At 40.0% G+C, this 26190-nt stretch overlaps 1 protein-coding gene across 4 annotated transcripts in view; it reads right to left on the bottom strand.

The window, feature by feature from the left end:
• The window catches only part of LOC145358852 (casein kinase I), a 98870-nt gene that overhangs the window by 55472 nt on the left and 17208 nt on the right, over positions 1 to 26190 (bottom strand). For all 4 annotated transcript variants that reach the window (XM_080213187.1, XM_080213189.1, XM_080213188.1 and 1 more), the window contains exon 2: positions 2471 to 2903. In XM_080213187.1, coding sequence (XP_080069313.1) covers positions 2471 to 2654 — 184 coding nt within the window. In that variant the 5' untranslated portion in view covers positions 2655 to 2903. The remainder of the gene's footprint in view (positions 1 to 2470; positions 2904 to 26190) is intronic.

Here is a 26190-nt window from a genome sequence, read left to right as displayed (position 1 = left end):
TTGAATATCTAAAAAAATTCTTTGTACTTGTTGATATGTTAATGCTTTAATACTTCAGAAAGGTACTAGAACTAACATAGTGCTTGCAACTCTGAAAATCATAGCATATTTAAGTTTATTTATTAGTGTTACAAGTAGACACACATTAACACTGCAAAGAAGTTACTGTGAAAATCCTTGCGTCACCACACTCTGGCGCCTGTTCAGGTACACTGAGGGAGAACCCAGCATGGCCAATGCACCTAACCAGCACGTCTTTCAGACAGAGAGGAAATTCACACAGACAAGGGAAGAACGTGAAGACTTTGGACAGTTACCCGAGGACGGGAATCAAAATTGGGTCCCTGGCACTGTGAGGCAGCAGTGCCAACCACTGTGCTCCCCCGGCAAACATTCTATCAGTTAAGATATCTTCAATGAACTGTAGCCATACAACAGAGCTGTAGGAGCCTTATTAAGCCTATTGGTACAAGTATGCAGAAAAAAAATGTACAAACGTTAGGCAGCATGAGCAGTGCAGGTTTGGAAGGCCAAAGGGCCTGTTCCTGTGCTGTAATTTTCTTCATTCTAAATAAGCAAGCTTTAATGTTTGCCAACACCAGTACCATTCACTTCACTTTATATGTGGAACCTAAATTTGGAAAGAACTACAATTGCACACCTGTTTGCATTTCTTACAATTCAGATGCAGGAAGAACAATAGTTGCATGATTGCACTGTTGTAAATCAGTGACAGAACTAGAGCAAATCCCACAGGCGAAGTCTGTGGACACAATATCATGCACTTTTTTTTTGCTGAATTTTTAAAAAGAAATCTACATAATTAAATATTTCTAAGCAAGTTAAATATCTATCTTTAGAATATAGTTCATCCAGCAATACAAAGCGTTTCCCATACCATATAATTTTCGTCCTAACTTACAGTTTTCTTGTAATTAGTTAATTTTATCCATGTGTAAAAGATCTTAGGGTTCAGACTTAGCTGCCCTTCGCTCAAGAGTTTTCCAAAAATGGCTTATGAAAACAGTATCCCTCTCTACAGAACAAATTGTGTTCAATTATTTCACATATGGTACTTACATTATACAATACTCAAAAACCCAAGCCAAAACTATTCCTTACTCCAGTTCAAATTCCATAAGGGATAGTGAAATTGCTTGATACTTTTGAGGACAACCATAGATATGATAGTGACTTTTAAGGGACATCCTGACAAACACATGAATAGAATGGGAATAGAGGGATATGGTCCCCAGAAGGATAGGGGTTTTAGTTCAGTCAGGCAGCATGGTCGGTGCAGGCTTGGGAGGGCCAGAGGGACTGTTCCTGTGCTGCAATTTTCTTCATTCTAACTCTGGTAAGTAATCTATATTTTCATCCAAAAGCTTTGAAATCTTTTCCCACAATTGATTTTAAAAGGGACAAGTAATGAGCAGAGGAGAAAAAGACCCATCTATTAACCAGTGACTATGTTAAATGCACGTTCAAGAATTATTTGCAACAGCTCCAACCATGTGCAAGACCTAATTTGTAAAGTTACTTACCAATGCTCTGTCAGAAACAATATTAAGTGACCTACACGGCCGTTAAAACTGTGTTGAATGGTTGTGAATTTGCAGAAGAGATTTAGTATAACAGGGACGATAGGCTTTTGCTGTGGGGGAGGGAAAAAGAAAATTTGGGACTCTTCATTTGTAAGAGAAAGTTAGTAATTAAGGTGGTAAGATGGGTATAGAGAGCTATGGGTCAAACGTGGGCAACTGGAATAGCTTAGGTGGTTAAAGGGGCAGCATGGGCAAGTTGGGCCAAGGGGCCTGTTTCCATGCTGTAAACATCTGTGACTCTATACAGGTCAAGTGGCTAACAACTTGTTCAAGGTCATTTGAAGAACTTAAACATTCATAATGAATAGATTTGTACAAAAGAATTGATCTACCTCGAAGTCAAGAAGAAAGGCGATATCAGAAAGGGAATGCAAGAAAGAATGTAGTAAGTTAAAAGTTACACAATTCAAGAGATATTAGAAAAAGTGGTATGAACAACAGATAAATATAGTGAAATGAAAGAGAGTGTGTCATTTATGTTTTTAGCCTCAGGAGGCAGCCAGTACAATATGTTAAAGTGAAAACCAGCACAGCAAGGACAAAGTTACAAAACACGGTTTCAAGGGAATTTACATTTCATATTCAATACTCACATGAATTAATTCTCATGTTTACTTGGGCACAATTGTCTTGACAAAAGCTATACAAAACTAAGACAAGTGAAAATATGTACACTGTGCTCAGTAAAAGAGAACATCAGAACTCGGAAGAATTGTGTATGTTCTGAATGTACAAGGGCAACTATAGTAAGCAGGCTAAATACCAGTTTTTAGTTTGTAAAACTCAATCATACGAATCAAGTTCACTCATATTTGAAAGTAAAAGGAATTTAAAAAAAAGGAATCGGCAATTTTGATGATTTTTACCTAGACGAAGCTCTCCAAAATTTCCGCATCCTATCTTCTTCCCCACTCGGAAGTTGGGACCCACCATTAAGACTCCAGAGCTGGTCCCCGTACTCCGGCCACAGTTGGTTCCCCGTCCACCAGATTTTGACATTCTTCTTGTTTCTTCCGTGTCACCCCTCCCCCCTCTCTTATCAAAATCCATAAGTTTGTGATAGCCTGGCTTCTCCACGGTTACTCTGCCATGCAAACCAACACGCCAAAACTTGGAATTTTAGAATATCATCACGATTAAAACAACGGGTACTACAAGTTTAGCACCACCAAAGGTCTTGACAAATCTTCCATTTTTGTCTTCTTTTGTACATTTTTTAAGCAATAGCACATCCCCTCAAGTCGAACTGAAAACAGATGGAACGGCTGAATTCCTCCACCTTCCTTCTTTGGTGTAGACCTACAAAACAAAATAAATCAATGAGAACGTTTTATGATGACAGCAAAAAATTGGAGTTCAATGTTAGTGAGCAAGAGGGCTAAACAAATTTTATCTATTTCTTGTTATACGGTATTATTGTGGGAGAGTTTATAATAATTGAGGGATGAAGTAGAGTTAATCAATGCAGATACAAATGCAAAACAATACCAATGCTGGAAATCGGAAAGAAGAAAAAGTGCTGGAAATAGTCAGTAGCTCAAGCAACATATACGGAAGTGGAATGGGGCTATCATTTCAAGGTCATCAACCAGAAAACATTAACTCGATTAAAGCTGAATTTGCAATGTACTGAAATTTAAGAAATGGTATTTTTAAATGTTGCTAATGTTCTGGACATTTTCTTTTCCGTCTTCTGCTTTTGGGAAAAAGATACAAAAGTCTGAGGTCACGTATCAACTGACTCAAGAACAGTTTCTTCCCTGCTGTCAGACTTTTGAATGGACTTACCTTGCATTAAGTTGATCGTGCTCTACACCCTAGCTATGATTGTAACACTATATTCTGCACTCTTGTTTCCTTCTCTTTGAATGGTATGCTTGGTCTGTATAGCATGCAAGAAACAATACTTTTCATTGTATGCTAATACATGTGACAATAATAAATCGAACCAAAGAATGCTTGCAGTTTAAAACCTCAAGACATCATATTCCATGTGTTTTCCAATGGTCAATCAGGTTTTGCTACCAAATTAGGTGGGAATGGTCTGCTCTAAAGTCACTACCAATTCCTCCCATCTGCTAATTGGCTACTGTAAGACACTGGGAATCAACATGTATAACTTCCCTGTGAAAAAATGTCAAGTGCTGCTGGATGGCTTACTTGGCATGGATTAGAATGCAGATGGGATGGAGCCTTTATTTATTTCCATTCCACAGCACTGAGCATTAGTGCTCTAATGCTCTCAGGGTACAATCTAATTCTCATAATCCAAAGCTGCCAATTCAAATGATCTAAATTCATTTTTGGCACTAAATTCCCACATTGCTGTGATTAATTCAGCTATTGGATAATCAAATACTTTTTCAACACAAAGGGCTTTGAATCATCAATGGACTAAATTCACAAGTGGGTTAGCTTTCCTATAAATACCTATCATTGCAGGTTAGTTGAAGCAACTCTTGCTTTTACTGATGTTACTATCAAGGCCTCTGCACTCTGTGGATACGTGCCATAGTTAAAGGTGACATATGCTGTGAGAAATTGCATCCTTGGAGTGGGGAGTGGGGAGTGGGGAGTGGGGAGTGGGGAGTGGGGAGTGGGGAGTGGGGAGTGGGGAGTGGGGAGTGGGGAGTGGGGAGTGGGGAGTGGGGAGTGGGGAGTGGGGAGTGGGGAGTGGGGAGTGGGGAGTGGGGAGTGGGGAGTGGGGAGTGGGGAGTGGGGAGTGGGGAGTGGGGAGTGGGGAGTGGGGAGTGGGGAGTGGGGAGTGGGGAGTGGGGAGTGGGGAGTGGGGAGTGGGGAGTGGGGAGTGGGGAGTGGGAGATAGATATGGGGGTCACTGTTGCTTCACAACTCCCAGGACCTGGCTTTGATTTCCAGCTTGGATCACTGTCTGTGCAGAGTCTGCACATTTTCCCACATCTGTGTGGGTTTCCTCCGGCTGCTCCAGTTTCCTCCCATCATCTGAAAGACATGCTCATTAGCTGTATTGGTCATGCTGAATTCTCCTTCAGCGTACCTGAACAGGCACTGGAGTGGGGCGGCTAGGGGATTTTCACAGTTACTTCCTTGCTGTGTTAATGTAAGCCTACTTGTGACTAATAAATAAGCTTCAAGTTTACTGCATAAGAGTTGTGCATTAAGTTTGATATGGAACGTAAATCAAGATTTTAATTTATTCCCAGACAGGTTGGTTCAGATGTCAAGGACAATTGTAAGAAAATGTCTGAGAACTGATTAGACACATTTTGGTTGCATGCTTGGAAATAGTTTGGTCAGGATTAGACAAAATTCCAAAACACGAACACCTTTGTCTCAAGCGTTGAAGCAAATTTAGTCCTAGAGGATTTCAACATCTTCACATCAATCTTTGAATGCTCCCTTTGATTCAAATCCCTAATTAATCCAGGAGTCGGAGGTATGCAAACCGGAACCATCCCTCATCCCATTACAGGTTAGAATGGCCTTGCTCCCTGGATAAAATCAGTGATGGCCTAGTGTATTATCACTAGGACATTAATCCAGAAATTCAGCTAATGTTCTGGGGACCCGGGTTCAAATCCCACCATGGCAGATGGAATTTGAATTTAATAGAAAATATTTGGAATTAAGAATCTACTGCTGATGACCATGAAACCATTGCTGATTGTCAGAAAAATCCACTAATGTCCTTTAGGGAATGAAATCTGCCTTCCTTGCCAGGTCTGGTCTACATGCAATTCCAGAGCCACAATAATGGGATTGACGCTCAGCTGCCCTCCAAGGGCAATTAGGGCTGGACAATCAATGTTGGCCAGCCAGCGATGCCCATGCCACACAAAAGAACGAACAAGCTTTTTTAATACATTTAGATTTCACATTGGCAATAGGTCAGTGTAAATGGATACACTAATACCAATTTATTAGTGGGAAAAAAAAAATCAACATCTGATACAAATTTACAAACAGAAGCACTAATTTCTTCCTTGTGCATCAGAATTAAATATGCAGTGAAGTTCAGCTATTTGCCCCAAAACTTGAGGTGATGATTTTCACTTGCCACTAATTTAGTTCCCACTGCTGCCGCGCCAGTCAAAATAGAACTTCACAAAATAAAACCGCATCAAACAGGACTTGTGTTACAATGGTTCCTAGAACTACTTGCAATGTTCCTTTCCAGTGGAGATCAATATAAACAAAGAATAAAAGTTTAACATGTGCAAAATACAAGGAAAGAAAAAGATCTAATCTTTTAAAAAATGGAAGGTGTGGTGGGGAGAGAGAAAAGGTCAGCTTGTGATGTGATACAAACCTTTTCAAAAAGTGTCAATTGGAGATTTCTCTGCTGAGATAAAATTAAGATTCTATTTGCATGCAAAAGTTGAATGTACGTGAAAGCTTTAATTGAATAGGACACATACAAGCTTTTTTGCAAATTAATTTATCACTGGCTAAGACAGCATTTATTGCCCTTTCATGATTGGTGGGGTGAGCTACCTTCTTGTATTGCTGCACTCTGTTATAGGCACATCCAAAGCATTGTTGGGAAGTTTCATGATTTTGATCCAGCAACAGTAAAGGAACAGTGATATCGTCCCAAGTCAGGATGGTAAGCAGCTTGGAGGGGAACTTCCAGATGGTGTCTGCTGTCCTTGTCGTAGGAGGCAGCGGTCATGTGTTTGGAAGGTATTGCCACAGGAGCCTTGGGATATTCCTGTAATGCATCTTGTAAATGGTACTCACTGCTGCCTATGTTTGTTGGTGGTGGAGGGAGCGTGTTTTTCCTGGATGGTGCCAAACTTCTGTAGTGCTCCTGAATCTATATTCATCCAAGCAAGTGCAGAGTATTCCATCATACTCCTAACCTGTGACATTGACAGTGGACAGGCTTTGGAGAGCCATGAGGCAAGTCAGTCGCCGTAAGATTCTTAGTCTCTGACCTGCTCTTGTAGCCAAAGAATTTATGCAGCTAGCATTCCAGTCAGTGGTAACCCCCAAAATATTGATAGTGGGAGGATTCAGCGATGGCAATGCTGTTGAATGTTAATGGACGATGATTAGATTCTCTCTGGATGGAGATGGTCAGTGTGTGGTGCGAATGTTACTTGCCACTTGTCAACCCAGGCCTGGATATTGTCCAGATCTTGCTGGATGGATTGCTTCAGTATCTGAGGGGTCACAAATGTTAAGAACATGGCTAGAATGATAAATGTTATGTTATTCCAAATCCCAGAAACGAAACTTTAAACAATTGCCTTCAACTGTCTTTTGCAACTTGGTATGAGGGAAGGGTTGAAATCTAGAAAATGATATTCCAAATGTTTTGTGATGATTTAAAATAAAATGAAGGTTACATCTCTGAGGTTTGCTTCCGAAGTAAAACAAACAACTAGATTCTTAAGACAGGCTTTCACTGACCCACTTGCTGGGAATTATTCCTGCTGTAGCTCAGGTCGGAAGCAGCTACCTTGCATAGGTTTAGCCATCTCCTGATATACAGTTTTCCCCTTCTTCAGAAGTCAACCATAATTATCTTCATTTCTGCCTTTTAGAATGTATATGCAAAGTTCACACTTTGCCTCCCCCTCTGAACCTCTAACACCTTATTCAGATCTTTTATGTCTGTTCCCCATTGCTACCAACTCACCTTAGGTAAAGATCTGCTTGCAGTGTTGCTAGGCCCACCAACATATCAAAAGCACTATTTCTAGTAGCATAAGCAAACTGACCCCACCTTTAAACAGCCTGCATTTTTCAATAGTTTTTAAAAGGATAGCTAGCAGACAGCATTGCAATTTGTCGGTTTCCCTGATATTTTGCTGACACCAATGATGTTGAATATAATGCAATCATCAGTGAACACCCTTACTTCTGGCCTTATGATGGAAGGAAGATTAGTGATGAATCAGCTGAAGATGCTTGGACCTTGGACATTAACCTGAGGAACTGATGCAGTGATTTTCTGGAATTCAGATGATTGGCCTTGAACCACCACAACTATCTTCCTTTGTGCTCAATATGATTCCATCCCACCCCCCCCACCAACTTGTTTCACTAGGGTACTTGATGCCACATTCAGTCAAATGCTGCCTTGATGTCAAGGGCAGTCACTCTCACCTCACCATGGGAATTCAGCTCTTTGCCTGTGTTTATACACAGGTCATTAAATTTGAGTTTATTTATAAGTGTCACAGATAGTTTTACATTAACACTGCAATTAAGTTACTGTGAAAATCCCCTAGTCACCACACTCAGGCTTCTGTTAGGGTACACTGAGAAAAATTTAGCATGACCAATGCACCTAACCAGCATTTCTTTCAGACTGTGGGAAGTAACTGGAGTACCCAGAGGAAACCCACACAGACTTAGGGAGTATGTGTAGACTCTGCAGAGAGTGACTCAAGCCAGGGATTGAACCTGGGTCTCTGGTGCTGTGAAGCAGCAGTGCTAACTATTGTGCCGCCATGATGCCAAGTTGTACAATAAAATACACGCTAGAAGCAGTCTTATTAGGCATCCACCTGAAGAAAGGAAGTAGATTTAACTTTGATTTTTTGAAGAAACAGTGGGATAGTTGCTGTCCCACTGTTTCTTCAAAAAAAAAAGTGGCGCTAGAAAGTAGAAATAAAAGTGCTGGAAACAATTAACAGGTAAGCCATAATCTATGGCAGGTGAAACAGTTAATATTTCAGGTGCAGCCCGACATGCTGAGTAATCTGCTCTAACATGATTACACAGTTGGTATGAATATTGAGAATATATATCACGACTGTGTGAAAACAAAACATACTACCGAGAGATTTTTTTAAACTTTGAAAACAAATTCAACAGGAGGACATACTACAAGGATGTGGAAGCTTTGAAATGAGTGCAGAAAAGGTTTACCAGGATGTTGCCTGGTATGGAGGGTATTAGTTATGAGGAGAAACTGAATAAACTGGGATTGTTCTCCCTGGAAAGATGGAGGCTGAGGGGTGACCTGATAGAAGTTTATAAAATTATGAGGAGGTTATACATAGGATGAACAGATGGAAACTTTTTCCCCAGGGCAGAAATGACAATTACAAGAGGGCACAAGTTAGGTTCAGTGAAGATGTGTGGGGAAGTTTTTTTTAAACACAGTGGAGGAGGCCTGGAATGCACTGTCAAGTGAGGTAGGTGGGGCAGTTACATTAGCCACATTCAAGACTTATCTTGATAGGCATATGACCAAACAGAGAACAGGGGGATACAAGTGGTTGGTATTTAGGTAAACAATTAGCGCAGGAGTGGAGAGCTGAAGGGCTGTTCTGTACGGTACTGTTCTTTGTTCTAAAACCGTTTCTTCTTGGTTAATGTTAAATGTTGGCCAATTTTCAGGTTACAACTTGTAATTATTTTGTACCCTACAAGATTGTAATTTGTTATACCTAAAGGTGTTATTATTTTAGTAACAATACATGAAATCATATATATATTGAATTAGTTTGTAAATTTCCTTTGTTCAGACACATTTGGCCTTCCATGTAAAAAGGCAGCCCTAAACATCCCTGAAAATCACTGTGTTGCTGTGCAGCAGATGTAAAGTTGTTCACTGGAAAGGTATCCAAATATTTTCAAACTGGGTTAATATCCTTTGCAAAGATCTGGTTAGGAGGGGTAAGCTACAAATAGGACAGATTGAAAAAGCCTCTGGTTTAAAATTGCTTAGCAGTGAGTCAACTTAGCCAAACTTCTAAATAATACGTAGTTAAAAGAACAGGAACTGGAAGACAAATGGTCAAAATGCGAACATGCACTCTGGCAAGGCAGCAATAGCCTTGGGAATACCAGCTTTGGAGCAAAACAGTATCAACTGTAATTCATATTTCCTTTTCTAACCTGGGCAGTTCTTCTCAATAGGAAATCACTTGTACTATGATTAGTCTGATCAATAAGCAATAACATTATGAATCAATATGTGCAGTGTACTTTGAATGTGAATTAACTATCATTAGAAAGTATTGCCAATGCTTCTTTTAACACAACACCTCTTGAGGTTGCCTAGAGGCTTTTTTCCCTCATTTACCCATTGCTCATGTTGACTTTGCAGATCTCAAAGTTTGATCCCTCACTTTTTCATGTTTTGAACGAACAATGGCAGTCTTCCCTTTGCAGACAGTCAAAAAGCAGTGTCACAGCTTCACTCTTTGGGTGGAAAATAAATTTCCAGATATGTATTCCAAATTCTGAGCAAGTTTTACTTTTCTAAATGTTTTCATTGCATACTGATTCCACTTTCCCCAACTAGTTGAGCTAAATACTGCATCATGGTAATCCAAATATCACAACGGAACAAACTTTAATTAGAGGATTATAAACAGCACTGAAATAAAAAGGTACAGTAAAGATATCAGTGAAGAGAAAATGACAACTGATCTTCAGGCAGACTGCAGGTTTTAGAAATCTCATCTTGCTAGTGAGCCAGTTTTGCTGGTTTTCAGTTTGTACTCCAGACTTCAATTGTTACATTAGAAGTCACTCCATTAGAATTAATTCCCCAAATGATTTAACATCTATAATAAACATTTAAATCAAAAAAAGAGTCATCTGACTTGTATTGACTTTCTTTCCTCCAGTTGTTTCTCCTCCCTAATCTTAAAAAAATGGACCATAACTGAGTAGCAATCAGTGGCAGATTACCATGCAGTACGACTTAGCAGTGCTAAAATTCTTAAGCACCTGTCTCGCCCAACATTCCTGAGTCAAACTGGGTAAAATTCAGGCAACACAGTGGGTTCCTGGCTCCAGTGGCAAAATGTAAAAGAAGCAGAGTGAATGAGGACACGCCCCATTTTTTAAAAAGCAGTACTAACTGCCATAAAGCAGGTGAGTTTAAAGGTTGCATTGAAAGTAACAGAACTGGGACAGGTGTTCAAGGTAAGTGAATGGTGGGGGGGTGTGTGTGTGTGTGTGTGTGTGTGTGTGTGTGTGTGTGTGTGGAGTGGTTGGACATCAGTGGAGGAGGGTGATGGAGGTGGGGTGCTAATTTGGGGGTTGTGGGTGGATCCTATGGAGGGTATCCCATGTAGGGCTCAGTCTGTATATTTAAAAAGATAGTTATGCTGAAGTTGGAGGTGCTTTTATTTCTAACTTTTCGGAGTAACTATCAGCGTAAAACTGGCAGATCCATCTGAAGTTACAGTAAAGAAGTCTCACAACACCAGGTTAAAAGCCAACAGGTTTATTTGGTTGCATGAGCTTTCAGAGCACTGCCCTTTCATTAGCACTCACCTGAAGGGGCAGCACTCCAAAAGCTCATGCTACCAAATAAACCTGTTGGATTTTAACATATAGTGTTGTGAGACTTCTTGCTGTTTCTGCTCCAGTCCAACACCAACAACTTCATATCATCCGAAGTTAGTAATTTAAAAATCACTGTTGGATGATTCCCAGCACAGCACAATTGTTCAGAGGTGGTAATGTGCTTCTGGACAATTGCCAGGTAAACACTTACCTAGAAACTTCTGAGAAGGATTTCCCAGGGCATTTATGGGAAGCCCCCCCTCCACGCGCGAAAGCCCACACCAGGGAGTCAGGAAGTTACAGGCTAATATTTATTTGCTCGTCAGATGTGGTCATTGCTGGCTGGGCCAGCATTTATTGCCCATTCCTAATTGCCTCAAGGTGGTGGTGGTAATGAGCTGCCGCCTTGACCCACTGCAGTCCCTGTGGTATAGGTACACCCATAGTTCTGTTAGGCTTATTGCTTATTTTTCTACACATTAGTATACCTTCATTAGCTTTTCTTCCACATTTTTCTCTGGTCTATTTCCTTTATCAAAAGTTCTTCTGAGACCCATGGCTTTTCCCTTTAACCACACCAATGTTTTCTTTAGCATCTTGTAAGGTGGCACTTTTCAATCTATCCTGCTGCTTGGAGTTGGTTTCTGAACTGTTTTAACCCCTTAATGTTTTCTCTACTGCTTCACAAAAAAAAACTTCTCTACCTCACCTAGGCTTTGGATTTCAATTTTTTGATCCTGATCAAAGGCACACTGGATTAGTACAGAAAGGTGTGAAAGTAGGGGGCCTATTGGTGAAGACAGTGAGATGTGCAGACAAGCAGACCCTAATAGCTAGCACAGCACAGGATTTACGGGTACTAATGACTAGGATGAAAGATAGAAAAATAAAATGAAAATTAATGTAAAAAAGACAAAACTTAAGACTGGAAGAAAGTGGGAAAGTAGAGGTCAAGATAAGTGATGAACAGTTGGAACATGTTATCACAAGGCCCATGGAAAGCATCTTGTCTGAAAATGGTTGCTCCCCATAAAGAAGAGCTAGAGTAGCAAAGGCAAAGATTACATTCTCCAGAGAAAGGAATGTTCAGCATAGGATGTATAGAGCGGATTATCAGACTTCATTGAGTGGCTGGAGCTGAAATGTGGAGCTCAAGAAAAGTAGAAATCAAAAATCTGCGAAACGTCATTCCAGAGAAAGATGGAGCGGTTTGGTCAAAGGAGAACACAAGAACAACGAAGAAGTTGTCAGGATGGTAAAAGGAGAAAAGATCAATAGTGATCAAGATAAGGCAAACAAGGTTGGATTAGCCACCTTCTAAAGCATGAAAACTTAAAGGAGGCAAGTGAAGGAAAATTAAAGGAATTTAGAAGAAGAAGAAGAAGGGGAATATTAGGCAACTTAAAATTAAAAATGAGGTTCCAAGAAGCAACTGAAGAGAAAAAGTGAGTCATGGAGAAGCGAGTAGGGGTCCTACTCTCAGGCAGACCATTACTGCTACTCACATAAGCTACAATATTTAATGTTAACGAACAACAAATGCATCATTGAAATTCAGGTACATCACCTTCAACTTGAAGTTTCTTTTCAAAAGATTGGAAAAGTAAATAAAACACAATACACCCTGCTTTTTTTGGGGGGGGGGGGGGGGGGGGCGCAGAAATGGTAATGAATGTGTCAATCAGCACCCCACATGGAACTGATCACTTGAGTACAGGAAACATGAAGCTGTTACAAAATATTTCACTGACAGTTCCTATGTTATTTCTTTCACAGATGAAATGTAGAACTTTTCATGGGTGGAATCAGGATTCTCAATTTCTTTAAGAGTTTCATGACTGAAGAATCATTTTACAAAGTCCAGAAGATAACAAGCAAGACATTACATTTATTGAAGTATTTTAAAAAGGATTCCAAAAGTTTTCCAAAGTCCATTATGCTACTAAGCTGTGCATTGCAATCTGTCCTCACTCATCAACAGATCAATGTATTGCACAGAGGCAAAGTCATTCCAAGTTGTTTTTTTTTTGCGCAGTTTTTAAAAAACATATACAATTTAAGATGAACAAATAAAGTTTGAGTGCAGTTGTGACATGTGCAACTTTTAAAAGGGAAATGTTGCAAAGGTCAGCAACAGGAGGAAGCTACAGAAAATTAAAAGTTAAGGGCAATGTGTTTCCAATATCTGAAAGGTGCTCAGTATGTTCATATTATTCAGTGTGCATTATATTCCAGCTGTCAATCACAAACAGAGGATTGATTAGTCTATTAATAAAAATTTAACCGTAAATTGATATTTTCTTCCCTCAGCACTAACTTTTTTCTCCTGCCTGAGGCAGTGACATGCAGGGGTGTGGTTCGACAAATGGCAGCTACCCTCTTGTGCTTCAGTCAACTAGGCAATCTTCCGAAACAACCTCAGACAACAAACTAAGGATTAGTGGAGGTGTGTTAAACCCAATCCTATCTACACATACGTTTTGCAGTAGGAAAGTGACTAGTCAGCATTAGGAGTAGGAATCCATGCTGATTTATTTTGTCAACCCATACAATCCACGAGAACAGAGGCTTATAGCATCCTACTAATGCCCTGCCCTTGGGCAACTAACTCATTCCACATCAAGGGCAACTAACTCAGTTTTATCTGTTTGAGAGATCAGTCCCAATTTCCAGTGGCAGAGTTATGGATTGGATTTAAAATCCTTTGTGTGTTTGTGCACAAAGAAATTGGAGGTGAGGGTGGTGGGTGGCAAGGAAACAAAAGAGAAAGAATCTGAAGGTCAGACAATGTAGCATTGAGTAAAACAGTTACATAACAGCACATTAGATAACATGCAACTCTCTCTTAGAAGCACAGTTTTGAAGTGGGACATGACTAAAAGAACTGATAGATTTTAATGCATTTAATCTGCAGGAAACCCCAAGCTGTTTAACATTTCTTACTGCTAGTGTTCAATATGGAAACTTAGAATTACAGAATACCTCCAGTGTAGGCGGCCATTTGGCTCAGTGAACATGCACCAACAACAATCCCACCCAGGTCTTATCTCCATAATCCCATGTATTTACTTACCTTGATGATCCATGTATTCACCCTTATAATCCTTCTGACATTATGAGTCAATATAGCATGGCCAAACCACCTAACCTGCACATCATCTGAGTGTGGGAGTAAACCCACACAGACACTGGGAGAATGTGCAGAGTTTGCAGTTACCCAAGGTCAGAATTGAACCTGGATCCCCAGCACTGAGGCAGCAGTGCTAACCACTGTGCCATCCAACAACTTTGCAAGCATTTGGCACCAGCTGGAATACTGTGCCCTATTTGAAGTGTACATTTTCAGAAAGATGTGAAGGTGGAAAGGGTGCAGCGATGAATTGCTAGAATAATTTCAGAAATGGACAACATTAAAAATGTAGTTACATGGATTAATTGCAGAAGGTGGGATTTGCACCGGGGCGGGGGGGGGGGTTAATCAGTGAATTCCTACAATGCAGAAGGAGGTCATTCAGCCCATCGAGTCTGCACTGATCGCAATCCCACCCAGGCCCGATCCCCATAATCCCATGCATTTACCCTAGCTAGTCCCCTTGACACTAAGGGGCAATTTAGTGTGGCCAATCCACCTAACCTGCACATCTTTGAACCGAGAGAGGAAAGAGAAGCACCCGGAGGAAACCCACGCAGACAAAAGGAAAATGTGCAGACTCCACACAGACAGTGACCCAGGCTGGGAATTGCACCCAGATCCCTAGAGCTGTGAGGCAGCAGTGCTAACCATTATGCCACCGGTTATGAACAGATCTAACAGAGGTGTTTAAAACCTTGAACGATTACATGTTTCCAGTGGTTGACGGACGATAGTCAGAGGAGACTACAGGTGCAAGGTGTCTGCAAAAGAATCAAAGGCAATACAAGGACAAATATTTTTACAAAATGAGTGGGTAGTATTTGAAACGCATTGTCCAAAAGGGTAGTGGAAACAGTTTCATTAACTTTTGGAAGAGAATTGGACAAATACTTAGGAAGAAAACTACAGAAATACTGGGAAATAGTAGGAGAGCAGAGTAACAAGCTTGCTAGCAGGCCTGGAGACTTCAGTTCCAAGCTCACTAATTATATTTAAAATAGATTTAAATGATGTCTTGAATACCTAATGCAGCTCTGTGCCCATTGTGCACACAGAGCTGACGGTGCCAGAAATCCAGCACTGGGAGGTGTGCTCGGGGCCAGCGTGGATCATGCTAACCCGGCCCCGCTGAAATCTCTGGACCGCTGCGCTAAAAAAAGAATCAGTGCAACGGGATTAAAGAATCACCCCCAGGGTCTCCAACTTCAGGGCATCCACAATTTGTTAGTTCATTGTGTCCTTTAACTACACAAAATTGACTGGCTGCTCAATAAAACCCACTGTGAATTTCACATTGGCCCCAAGTCCCTAATCCTTCGTCAGGAGCTGGAGCCCCAGAGCCCAAGCTGCCTTGCAAAATGTCCTCTGTGCTCTTTCACTCTGTGCAGAGGGGTTCTCTGTATGAGCTATTGCTGCACACCCTTCACTTCCTTGCCCGTGGTGTGCATTAATGCCACCTGATACTTGAGATCCCCACTGAAGGTCTCCTCATCATCTGGGGTTTGGGTTGGATTGTGTTCCATGCAGCAGGCCCATAACCGTCAATTACATCAGTTCACAGACTCCTGAAAAGACTTTTTCCAGCCTTGAGAGCCCTTGGATCATGTTTACCTAGCTTGTGGTAGACTGAACCCCCTTTCCAGTTTCTTAAAAAAAAACTTTTGCTACAGTTTGGTTTGCATTTGAGCTGCACATTCTTGATCTACAGGTATCGGTGCTGACGAGGATCCAGTGAACCTGCTCCTGGTCAAACTCGCCACAACAGGCAGTGACTGATCTGACTGTCTGCCCCTCTATCGTGACAGCGTTTTCCTAGAAAGGCAGCATAAAATGTCTGCTGCCACTGTTGAGGCTGTCCATGCCCGGTGGGCATCACATGGGCTGCGGTGCCTTATCCACCCTCTTAACCGTGTTTTGCTTTAATGTTTTAGATTTGTCATTTGCTTTTTGTTTCAGGTATCTTTTTAAGGAGCAACCTCTAATTTATCCCTCGGTTTATTTGGTTATTGGATTTACCCAAAATAGGAATAAAATCCACTTCCTGCCTCCCCATCCAAAACAAAGCTCTATACAACTTTGAAAAACAGCACCTCATTTTTCTAATAGGCATTTTGCAGTCTTTTAGACTCAACATAGTTCAACAACTTTAGAACCAAAACATGGGAATAAATGGGGGCAGAGATTATGGTCTACAATCTTATTTCATTTTACTTCCAGCTGTTCATCCTTCAGTCATCCACACCTCAAGACATCTTTGTGATCATTATTTGCCCTTTCGGTCTTGCACTACCAGCCTTGTCATTGAATCTCTTAGGTGTACCACCCCATTGCAGGCCTTCTCTCTCTTTTTTCCATTTCCCAACTCTCCCCAGTTACACTTGTTTCAAAACATTACATTTTTCCTGTTCGGATTGACTTACTGTGTGAGCCTTTTCTCATCCCATAGACAGATGCCCCCACCATCACAGATGCAGTTGCCAGGCTTCAGACAATTCGATTCACTCCACATGATATCACAAAACAGCTGAAGGCACTGTATGCAGCAAAGGCTCTGGGGCTTGACAATACCCTGGCTATAGTACTGAAGACATATTCCAGAACTAGCAAGGTCCGTAGCCAAGCTATTCCAGTACGGTTACAACATTGGCATCTACCCAACAATGTGGAAAATTGCCTGGGTATTCACAAAAACATTACAAAATCTAAGCAAAGACCACCTGCTCCCCTGCTCTGCACTCCCATTATCAGTCTGCTCTTGATGATAAGTAACGTGATGAAAGTTATTATCAACCGTGCTATCAAGCAGTACTCATCTAGCAACAATCTGCCCACCGACACACAACTTAAGTTTTGCATATGCCACACAGTTCCAGATTGCATTATAACACTGATTCAAACAGGGACAGAGAGATGAACTCAAGTGTAAGTGACTGCCCTTGACAACATGGCAGTGTTGCATTGGGTTCCTTGACAAAACTGAAGACAATGAGAATCAGGGGAGAAGACTCTCCATTGGTTGCAGCCATATCTAGCACGGTGACAGTCATTGAAGGTTGATCATCTCAGCCACAGGACATTGCTGCAGGATTCCTCAGGCTAGTATTAAATACTTCAAGGTCCTTCATTCCATCGTAAGGTCAGAAGTGGGGATGTTTGCTGATAATTGCACAATATTCAATACCACTTGCAATGCGTCAGATACAAAGCAATCTGTGCATGTTGCAAGAAATGGACAACATTCAAGCGCAATCTGATGAGTAGCAAATAACACCTCTGCACTGAAACACAGGGATATTGCTGACTCTCCCTAACCTGGGAATGGCTCTGGAGGAATACTCAGATTTGTTGCTTTGTTATTCACAGGTTCAGGGTGAGGGTGTGTACAAAAAAGGAACCCCGGCAGAGCTGTGCTACACAAATGCCAGGCAATTGCCATCTTCAACAAGAGAAAATAACCAGCTCCCAATGACATTTATTGGCATTGCTGAAGCCCCTAAAGGCCTAGTGGAAGAGCGAGGAGGGGTGTTAACGCTGATTAGAAACTGAATTGACTTACTGCACAAATACTGTGGTTATGAGAGAAGGTCAGAGGTTGGAAGCTCTGCATTGAGGGCAAACATGTCTACCATCTAACACAAGATACGAGTGTAATGGAATATTCTCCACTTACCTGGATAAGTGCATCTCCACTGAAGCTTAACAGCACCCTAGGCAAAGTAACCTGCTTGTTCAGCACTCTAACCACCACCATAAACATTCTCACCCATCATCACTGATGTAGCACGTGCCATCTGCAAGACGCACTGTGCCAAGGCTCCTTCGATAGCACCTTCCAAATCCATGAACTTAAGAACAGGGCAACAGATGCATGCAAACATCACCAAGTCACACATCACCCCTTCACTGTTGCTGGAACTCCTTCCCTGACAGCACTGAGTGTACCTACACCTTATGACCTGCAGCAGTTCAAGGCAGTGGCTCACTAACTGCTCAAGAGCAATTAGGGGGAAGAAGAATAAACGCTGGTCTTTCCATCAATGCTCACATCAAGAATAAGTTATGCAAAAGAACTCTGCAAGAGACCAAGGACAGATGGGTCAACATGGAGGGGAAAGTGGAGAATTAGAACGACAGGTGACTGGACAGGGTTATACTTACGGGTTAAAAGAGATATCCTGCAAAGCAGTCATATTTGACCTTTCCAATCTAGAGCAGACAGAATCATTCATAATATGCATGTTTCATTAACCAATGCAAACAAACAACAAACACACTTAATGAAGATTCTACTCAGAATTTACTATTCTTCCAACTTAGATGCTATGTACTGATACCAATGGATCCAGACAAACTAAAACATAGAAAAACTACAGCATGATACAGGCCCTTCGGCCCACAAAGTTGTGCTGAACGTGTCCCTGCCTTAGCGATTACTAGGCGTACCTATAACCCTTCATCTTACTAAGTTCCATGTACTTATCTAAAAGTCTCTTAAAAGACCCGATCGAATCTGCCTCCATCACCGTAAGCAATAGAAAAATAAAACTACTTTTCTATTGCCTACCAAAGGATCAGAATAGTTAATTGGGTTACTTAACAAATAATACATTGTAAGCTCAGTAATGGGCGTAAATAGCTGCAAAACAGTTAACCAGCAGCCACATGTACAGTTAATTTCCACCCCCCCTCCCCCACCAAAAACAAAACTGCAAATTGGACTAATGCTAGATACTGCTTCCATTGTTGAAATATCATTAATTTATTTTTAAAAACAAAGTAGTCAAATTCAGAGAGGTATTTAAACCTGGACACAGCTGCCAGTACTAAAGGCCTGCAATGTTTCATGGAACGCTGCAGATTTGCAAAAGTCATGCAGAACTTTCCCAGACCCTAAAGCAAATAATCCGCTACATCTGTTCTCCAATGATCCCTTTGTAAGTTTTATAACAAATTGCTTTTATAAACTCAGTTACCAACCACTCAAATACTTGTAATAGCCACTAAATCCACTGCTGCATTAAGATTTGAACAACTTTAAAATTACCATACAGAAAACTGGAGAGTTTTAAAACAAGACTTGTATTGAAAAGTTCAATCCAATTCCAGAAAAAATTCCAGGCAAAGAGAACATTGTGACAGTGGAACCACTAGAAGATCCCCACGGTATTGCTGACCTGAAGTCCAGAACTGGGGGTGTTTGAGTGCTCAATATAGTCTCGCAGCAATCTAAACACAACAGTTTACACATCGCTGCAATATAGAAATCTACTCAGTACGTTCGCTATCTAGAGGTACACAATAGAAATGTTGAACTTGGACAAGTAGTTATTTGGGGTATTGTCTTAGGTAATCTATTATTGAAATCTATTATAGGAAAGCAATGGGAAAAGATGCAGCATAGATTCACTCAATGTTACTGGAATGAAAGGCTACAGTTATGACATTGGAATTTAGAGAACTAAGACCATTTCAGTATATTGGTCAGGATTCAAAACCTAGATCAACCATCATGTACATTCCTCAATTGATTTCCTCACCAAATTCTTGTATAACCCCTCTCACTAAAACTAAACAAAAAATTGTGTTTTTTCTCTCCTCATTCCAAGACATAGTAGATGTTTTTCTACATCACATCTAACCTACATCCTCCTAGTCTTTCAGAATTCTTTGCCACCAACAGATTTTAATACTGCACCCTCAATTTCACAGACCAGTTCATTTACTCATGTTAATTGGGTTCCATGAAACATTGCAAACCTTTAGTAAAGGCAGCTGTGTCCAGGTTTAAATACCTAACAGAAACTGCTGGAAAATCTCAAGCAGGTCTGACAGCATCTGTGAATAGAATAGAGCTAGCATTTCAAGTCTGGATGACCCTTCATCAGAATTCTGATGAAGTATCATCCAGGCTCGAAAATGTTGGCTCTAATCTCTCTCCACAGATGCTGTCAGACCTGCTGAGATTTTCCAGCAGTTTGTGTTTGAGATTCCAGCATCTGCAGTATTTTGCCTTTATCTTTGATTCTGAGTACTTTGTTTTTAAAAACAAATTGATGATGTTTTAACAATAGAGGCAGTATCTAGCATCAGGCCATTCAATTTGCAATTTTGCGGAAAAATAGGTCAACTGTACAATCGGAAGAAAGGTTAACTGCATGTATAGCAACTGGTTAACAGCTATTTATGATTATTGAATTTACAATATGATATTTGTTAAGTAACCCAATGAAGTGGTGTAAATGACAAACATGCACGCATAAACACATTGCTTTGGTCTGGTCATATATTTTGGATGTACATGCGCTAAGGCTGGAGGATCAGAACTGCTTACTGTCAAGAGGTCTAGGATTGCAGCAGGTAAACATTGACACAGGAACAAGAAGCTGCAGATGCTGGAAATCAGAAATAAGTACAGTGAACGCATGTCAGACAGCAATTATGGAGAGGTCAAAGAAGATAACGTTTCTGGTGTGAAACTTTTGCCAAAGTCATTGTGAAGTGAATCCTTTATTCTCTTCCCAAGATTGGAAAACCTTTTACCAACACACATTGAGATACAATTTTTAGATTATAAAAAAGGTTATTTAAAAATTAAACAGGAAGCTAGGAAGTAAACATAACATAAGAAATAGGAGCAGGAGTAGGCCATCCAGCCCTTCGAGCCTGCCCCGCCATTCAATAAGATCATGGCTGATCTGTCGCATGGAGATGTGCACCATGTCCAAGATATTTCAATACTTTACAGAATTTAACTACTCTATTTACTCTTCTGCCAGCTGAGAGTTGCAAAATATCCAAATGGTCACTGATGATCTACATTTGGAAAGTATTCTAGTTTTTTGGATTTTTTACGCTAAAGCAAAAAAGCACAACCCTGGAGTCAATAAAGAGAAAAATCAACTCAGTCAGGAATCATACCCTGTACAGACATGTCATTTTACGAACTGTCAATATGTGAGACAAGCAAACTGCTGCAAATTGTGTGATTTTTGCCATTTGAACTACAGACAGTCCTTGGTCAACACAATTACATATAGATATGTGAGAATACCTTACAGCCATTTTTGGAATTCACACATCGTATTGCTTAAGAATTGCTAAAGACCTAAAACCTATGGCGTTTCCACACACCCTAAGTTTCACACTGGACTAAAGAGACCAAAATTCAATTCCCACTGTGGTCTCCCCCATCTAAACTAGACTTGGTGGACATAGTGTTAACGCAGTGGTCATGTAACCAAAGCTGGTTTCAGGCTCTGCACCCTTTTTATTCCAGGATCCAACAGGTCAATTAGAACCATCCATCATCAGCCAGACAGCCAAACTCAAACTAGCTGCAAGTCATCAAATAGTCAAAGTAGTTAACTTGCTCCATTTTAAAAGCTTACCTGAGAACCAACCTTCTAGATATTTGACTACTAAAATGCCTCAAAACTCTGTGAGCCTATAAGACTCCCACGTCAACTTTAAATCAAACCCATTCAAGAAACAACAGCCTTTGCCATGAGAGAAACTGGAAATTGAAGTCAGAGAATGAATTAACTGTAATCTGGATACTGATAAAGGTAGTGCACTTTTTAAATTCACCCGAATGTGAGATATTGCATTAATTTGGGGTAAGATGCGAGAATAAATCACCTTTATATAAATTAAACAAATGCTTAATGCAGAATTATTTACACACACTTCCAAGGGGAAGAAAAAATATCTTTCCATACAAAACACACTGATTTATAGTCTGTAGGAGAGCACATATATTCGGTCTGTGACATTGGAGTTCTTTATATTCTGTAGGAAGGGTGGGTTTCCCTTGCAAGTACAGCAAGACTATTCTCAAAATGTATAAGGGGGCCATGTTCCTGCTGAAATTTTCCACAACTAATCTGTGTTTATGTCTCACTAAAAGAATTGTGCTGAAATAATTAATAACCTTTAAACAGTAAATTACTGTTCAGGTCTTGCAAAAGGTATAAAAGGGTAAGTAAAGCACTACTCTCCTTAGCATAAACACAATGTGGAAAATTTGTGCAAATCTGTCATTAGTAATAACAGCATGCCAAAAAGCAACAGCAATTCAAAGGTAACAGGAAACACTTGGGAACTCTACCTTTGTGGAGAATAAGGGCTGAAATAAAATCATTATGCATAAGAAACAAAAACAGGTTCAGAACAAAAACTCTAAAAAATGGTTGGAATTACACACAGGCAAAGCTATTTTTTCAAAGCAATAAGAAAAATGTGCGTAATTGAACAATTGTAATTCTGGGCGAATGTTACTTCTGGTTCCACATCTACTACTGCCCACTTTGATCAGAAATATTAGGAGACCTTTCTGCATATTCAAATAATTAGCCTCAAGAAATCTTGCCTGAGCACATTTCCACCAGAACTATTCCAGCAGTGTGTTAGATTTTTTTAAATGTAATTTCCTGCTGTGGTTCACAATCCAGACAGGATGTATAGGTTCATTTGAAAAATGGCCTGAAGGCAGATTTGTCCCTTAAGAATCTAAAGACCCCTTCCTCCCTCACCCCCATCCCATCCCTTAAAGCTTCAATGCCCATGAAATATTTTACTACTAAACATTGAACGTTTAAGAGGTGACCTTTTTGGGACATGGGAGGTTTTGAAGATCGATATACAAAAGGTTGTCGACCTCCAGTCTTTATCTCTAGTTCCCAAGACTACAGCAGAAGGTTTAGACTGACTATACAACAATAGCGCTAACATCCATAAATTAAATAGTATTGTTAGATGCTAAACTCCAGTACACAAAAAAATCCATAGAATTAATTGCATTTGAAATGTAATAGTTAATAAATACAAGACTTTAATGTTAAACTTTTAGTCCGAATCTAATATTTTAAATTTACCAAGCAGGAAAACAAAACCCAAGTTCAATGTTTACCAGAAAAAAAGCTCCCCTTACTAGCTCATGGAAAACATGTCATTCGGACTACTGATGTGTCAGCCCAGACTCTACTCAGATAACACAAGGGCCAGTTAGCAACATTTTCTGAGGGGCAGAGGGAATAAACATCAGGGGAAGGTGTGAAGAAACGTTTTATAAATAAAACAGTAATGTGCATAAAATTGCTATACACAGGCAAATGTAAAGCAATTGTAAAATGATAGAAAAAACTATATTTTTAAAAATAAAAAAGTTCGAAGTGCACTTCATGTCAAATCAATAACGATTGGGGGTGGGGGGAGAACAGATAAGGTTGGTTCATACACTAAGTATATTTAAAATTCAGAAAGTGTTTCACCAGTTGCATTCAAAATTCCACAAGTGCATATTATTGTTTTCATTTTCCATCTCTTGTGGTAGCATTACAATTATGAGGTTCATGAGATTATGCTGTTTTGGGACTGTCTTTAATTCAAGCTAACGTTGAAATGATTATGTGACCTGTTCTGCCTGACTCCAAGCTTGGGTGATTTGATCTTTGAGATTAAAAGGGGGCTCAGGAAGAAGATGCAAGATGAAGACAATGGCAGCAGCTTGTCTGTGCTACAGTGGAGAGACGGCGTCTTGAGAATGCTGGATTGCAAACAGTTATGCTTTAAACTGTTCATTTATTTAAAAAAGAGAGTTGGGGTCAAGTACAGCTAATCAGCAGCTGATTAGGCCATGTATGTTGCCATGGTGATGGGATGGGCACCAAGAAAGTCATTGTGATATCAGGTTACAGGGTTTCCTAAAATTTCAGCCATCATAGACAGATGAGTTACTCCACCAGCGTCTTGTAGAAGGACAGACTTTCAGCCTCTAGCTGTTCTCTGTTTCACCAAGCCAGAGTGCACGTAGCTGCGCACGTTTGGATTGAAAAGATCAAATTAGTGAGGAGCTAAAACAAAGCTGGAGGATTCACCTAGCCGGTAATAGAGGGAGGATCTCCAGAAGAACTCAGCATGAAGGGAATTTCTGGAGATTAGAAGTTACCAGGCCGAGAAAGGAAAAGAACAGAAGTAAACCTTCAGGGGTCAAGAATTATTTTGGACTGACTCAGAGAATTGTATGTCTACTTAGTGTAATATAGACTTGATAGTTATTTTTTGGTCGTGTTAAAAAGTTCTGTTCTGCAGTTCAAAGGTAGTGTTCAACCAAGAGTGCTTTTACAGTTTGTTACACTAAACACCTTAGAACATGAAATCTTGTTGTGTCATCCATTCATCTCAACTGGAAGTTCAAATTTATTTTTAAAAGTTATCATTCTTCATGGGACTGTAACAGTGGGAAGGTGACTGTGGGTCCCCCCCCCAAATTGCCCCAGAATCTGAGATCAATTTGGTTGATCATACAAATTTATGCCACAGTAGGAGAGCATTTGGGGGAGACCAGACAGTGGATCTGTGCTGCCCAAAAACACCTATTGTGACAGTACTGCCCTTTAAGAAATGTATTTTAATCATGTTTCTCTACAGGATGTTTCTGCAGTCCTTGTCAATTTGTTGGTACCATGCTATCTATAGCCAGTGTCCTTTATTGTTGCTGAGGCAGTATAATTGATATTATGTTGATTTTAATCTGGATTAATGCAGTGTCCTGTGATTCTGATGAATGGAGCTTTAATTGACTGGTCACGTCTTGCAGCCTGGGCTATTTTTCAATGAGCATTTCAGTTTTAGTTTCATCTTCAGAAGCTGAGAGAAAAACATCAGTCGTTTCCCCTCTCTGGAGTTTGAAGACTGGAAGTTGCCAGAGATTAAGTTTACCTCTCTGACGTTTGGCTGTTTTGAGAAAATATCCTTTTCTGCAGACAGCTGGTTTGGATTTTTGTCCATAAAAGTGTTAAGTTCAAAATCCAGCATTGCAAGAGCATACTTGTTTCTGCATCGAGTCTGAAGAAGGATGTATGTTGTAGGATGCATGTATGTCGGATGGTACTTGAAACAGCAGAGAAAGCTAGCTGTTAGGGGAGTTATACTGTATCATGTTGCAGTCTTGTAATTGGTAAAAGTTATGTAATTCTGTTATATTTTAACTGTGCTCTTAAATAAACTTTGTTCTTATTGGGCACTTGAATCGTGCCTAGAGTGAAACTCCTTATGCTCAGCAATGTCAAAATCAAATGGCAAATTTAGGATCCAGGCTAACTTTGCAAAACACTTAACACTAGTCTATGGAATTAAAATTAAACCTCATCTTAGCATTTAGAAGGAAGATCAAGATACCGACCTTGAAACTGTGGAATACTTACAACATCTGATGGGAGTGGGTGCAAGACAGAAGAGGGGTAATCTACCATGAGATATAGCTAATATGCATCTAAAGCACCCTGAAGGCATTGGTGTAATAGTTTTTCCTGACAAACCTATTGCAGTGCTTTGAAATGGAACTAACCTCATGGATGATGGCTATTGCACAGACTTGGGATTGTAGAAGACAGTTAGTACAGAATGACAGGACTTTTTAGAGTGCTAAGGTTTTATAGTGTTAATAAACCGATGAGAAAGATTTTCACACCGAATAACAGCCTAGCAACTTTGCTGAAAAGTATGGAAACAACATCAGTCATAATGCCTTTCAACACTAAAGCCTTCCAGGCTTACACTTGGCAAAGCAGTAAATGGCAAATACTACTCCATCATGAATCAAAATACTTTCACAAATCTGGACTGCCTTTAACAAATATAACACACATATGTCCCATCCTTTGTTTTATCATAAATGTTGCTTTGTAGTTGGGAATGAACTTAGAACATAATTCTCAGATAAAATTTAAGACCAAAGAAAGAAAAAGAATAAATTCTGACTTTTGTTCCAATAATTTTGGAAAGCAGGAACAGAACTTAAGATCTTCTCTGAAGACGTTACTTAACAGGACCAGAATCTATTATAGAGCAGTTCATTAGCAGTCTTAATGAATCAAATAACCTTTTCTCGTTTCATGCATTAATTAGTTATATTATTAAATAGACAAAAGCCACATCTACAAATGGAGTTTATAGTATTCAGACATCAATTTGCACTATACATTCATCCAACAGGTCAAAAGACATGGTTGCTGAAACACACATCGCGGTTGCTAATAGAAAACAGCTTTGGATTTATTGTGGGATGCTCAGGAATTGAAGTTGTGTTTGCAGTTATTCTGAGAATGGAGTAAAAATCAAAATATTACTGTGAAGAAAGTTATCAGTTGTTTTTCAAGTAAGACAAGAAACAAAGAACAAAAAAAACATTTCTCTCATTTTTAATCTTCCTGT

This window comes from Carcharhinus amblyrhynchos, chromosome 26 (genome assembly GCF_965287045.1).
Source record: "Carcharhinus amblyrhynchos chromosome 26, sCarAmb.v2.hapA, whole genome shotgun sequence".
Lineage (NCBI taxonomy): Eukaryota > Metazoa > Chordata > Chondrichthyes > Carcharhiniformes > Carcharhinidae > Carcharhinus > Carcharhinus amblyrhynchos.
This window is presented reverse-complemented; position numbering and strand designations above follow the sequence as displayed.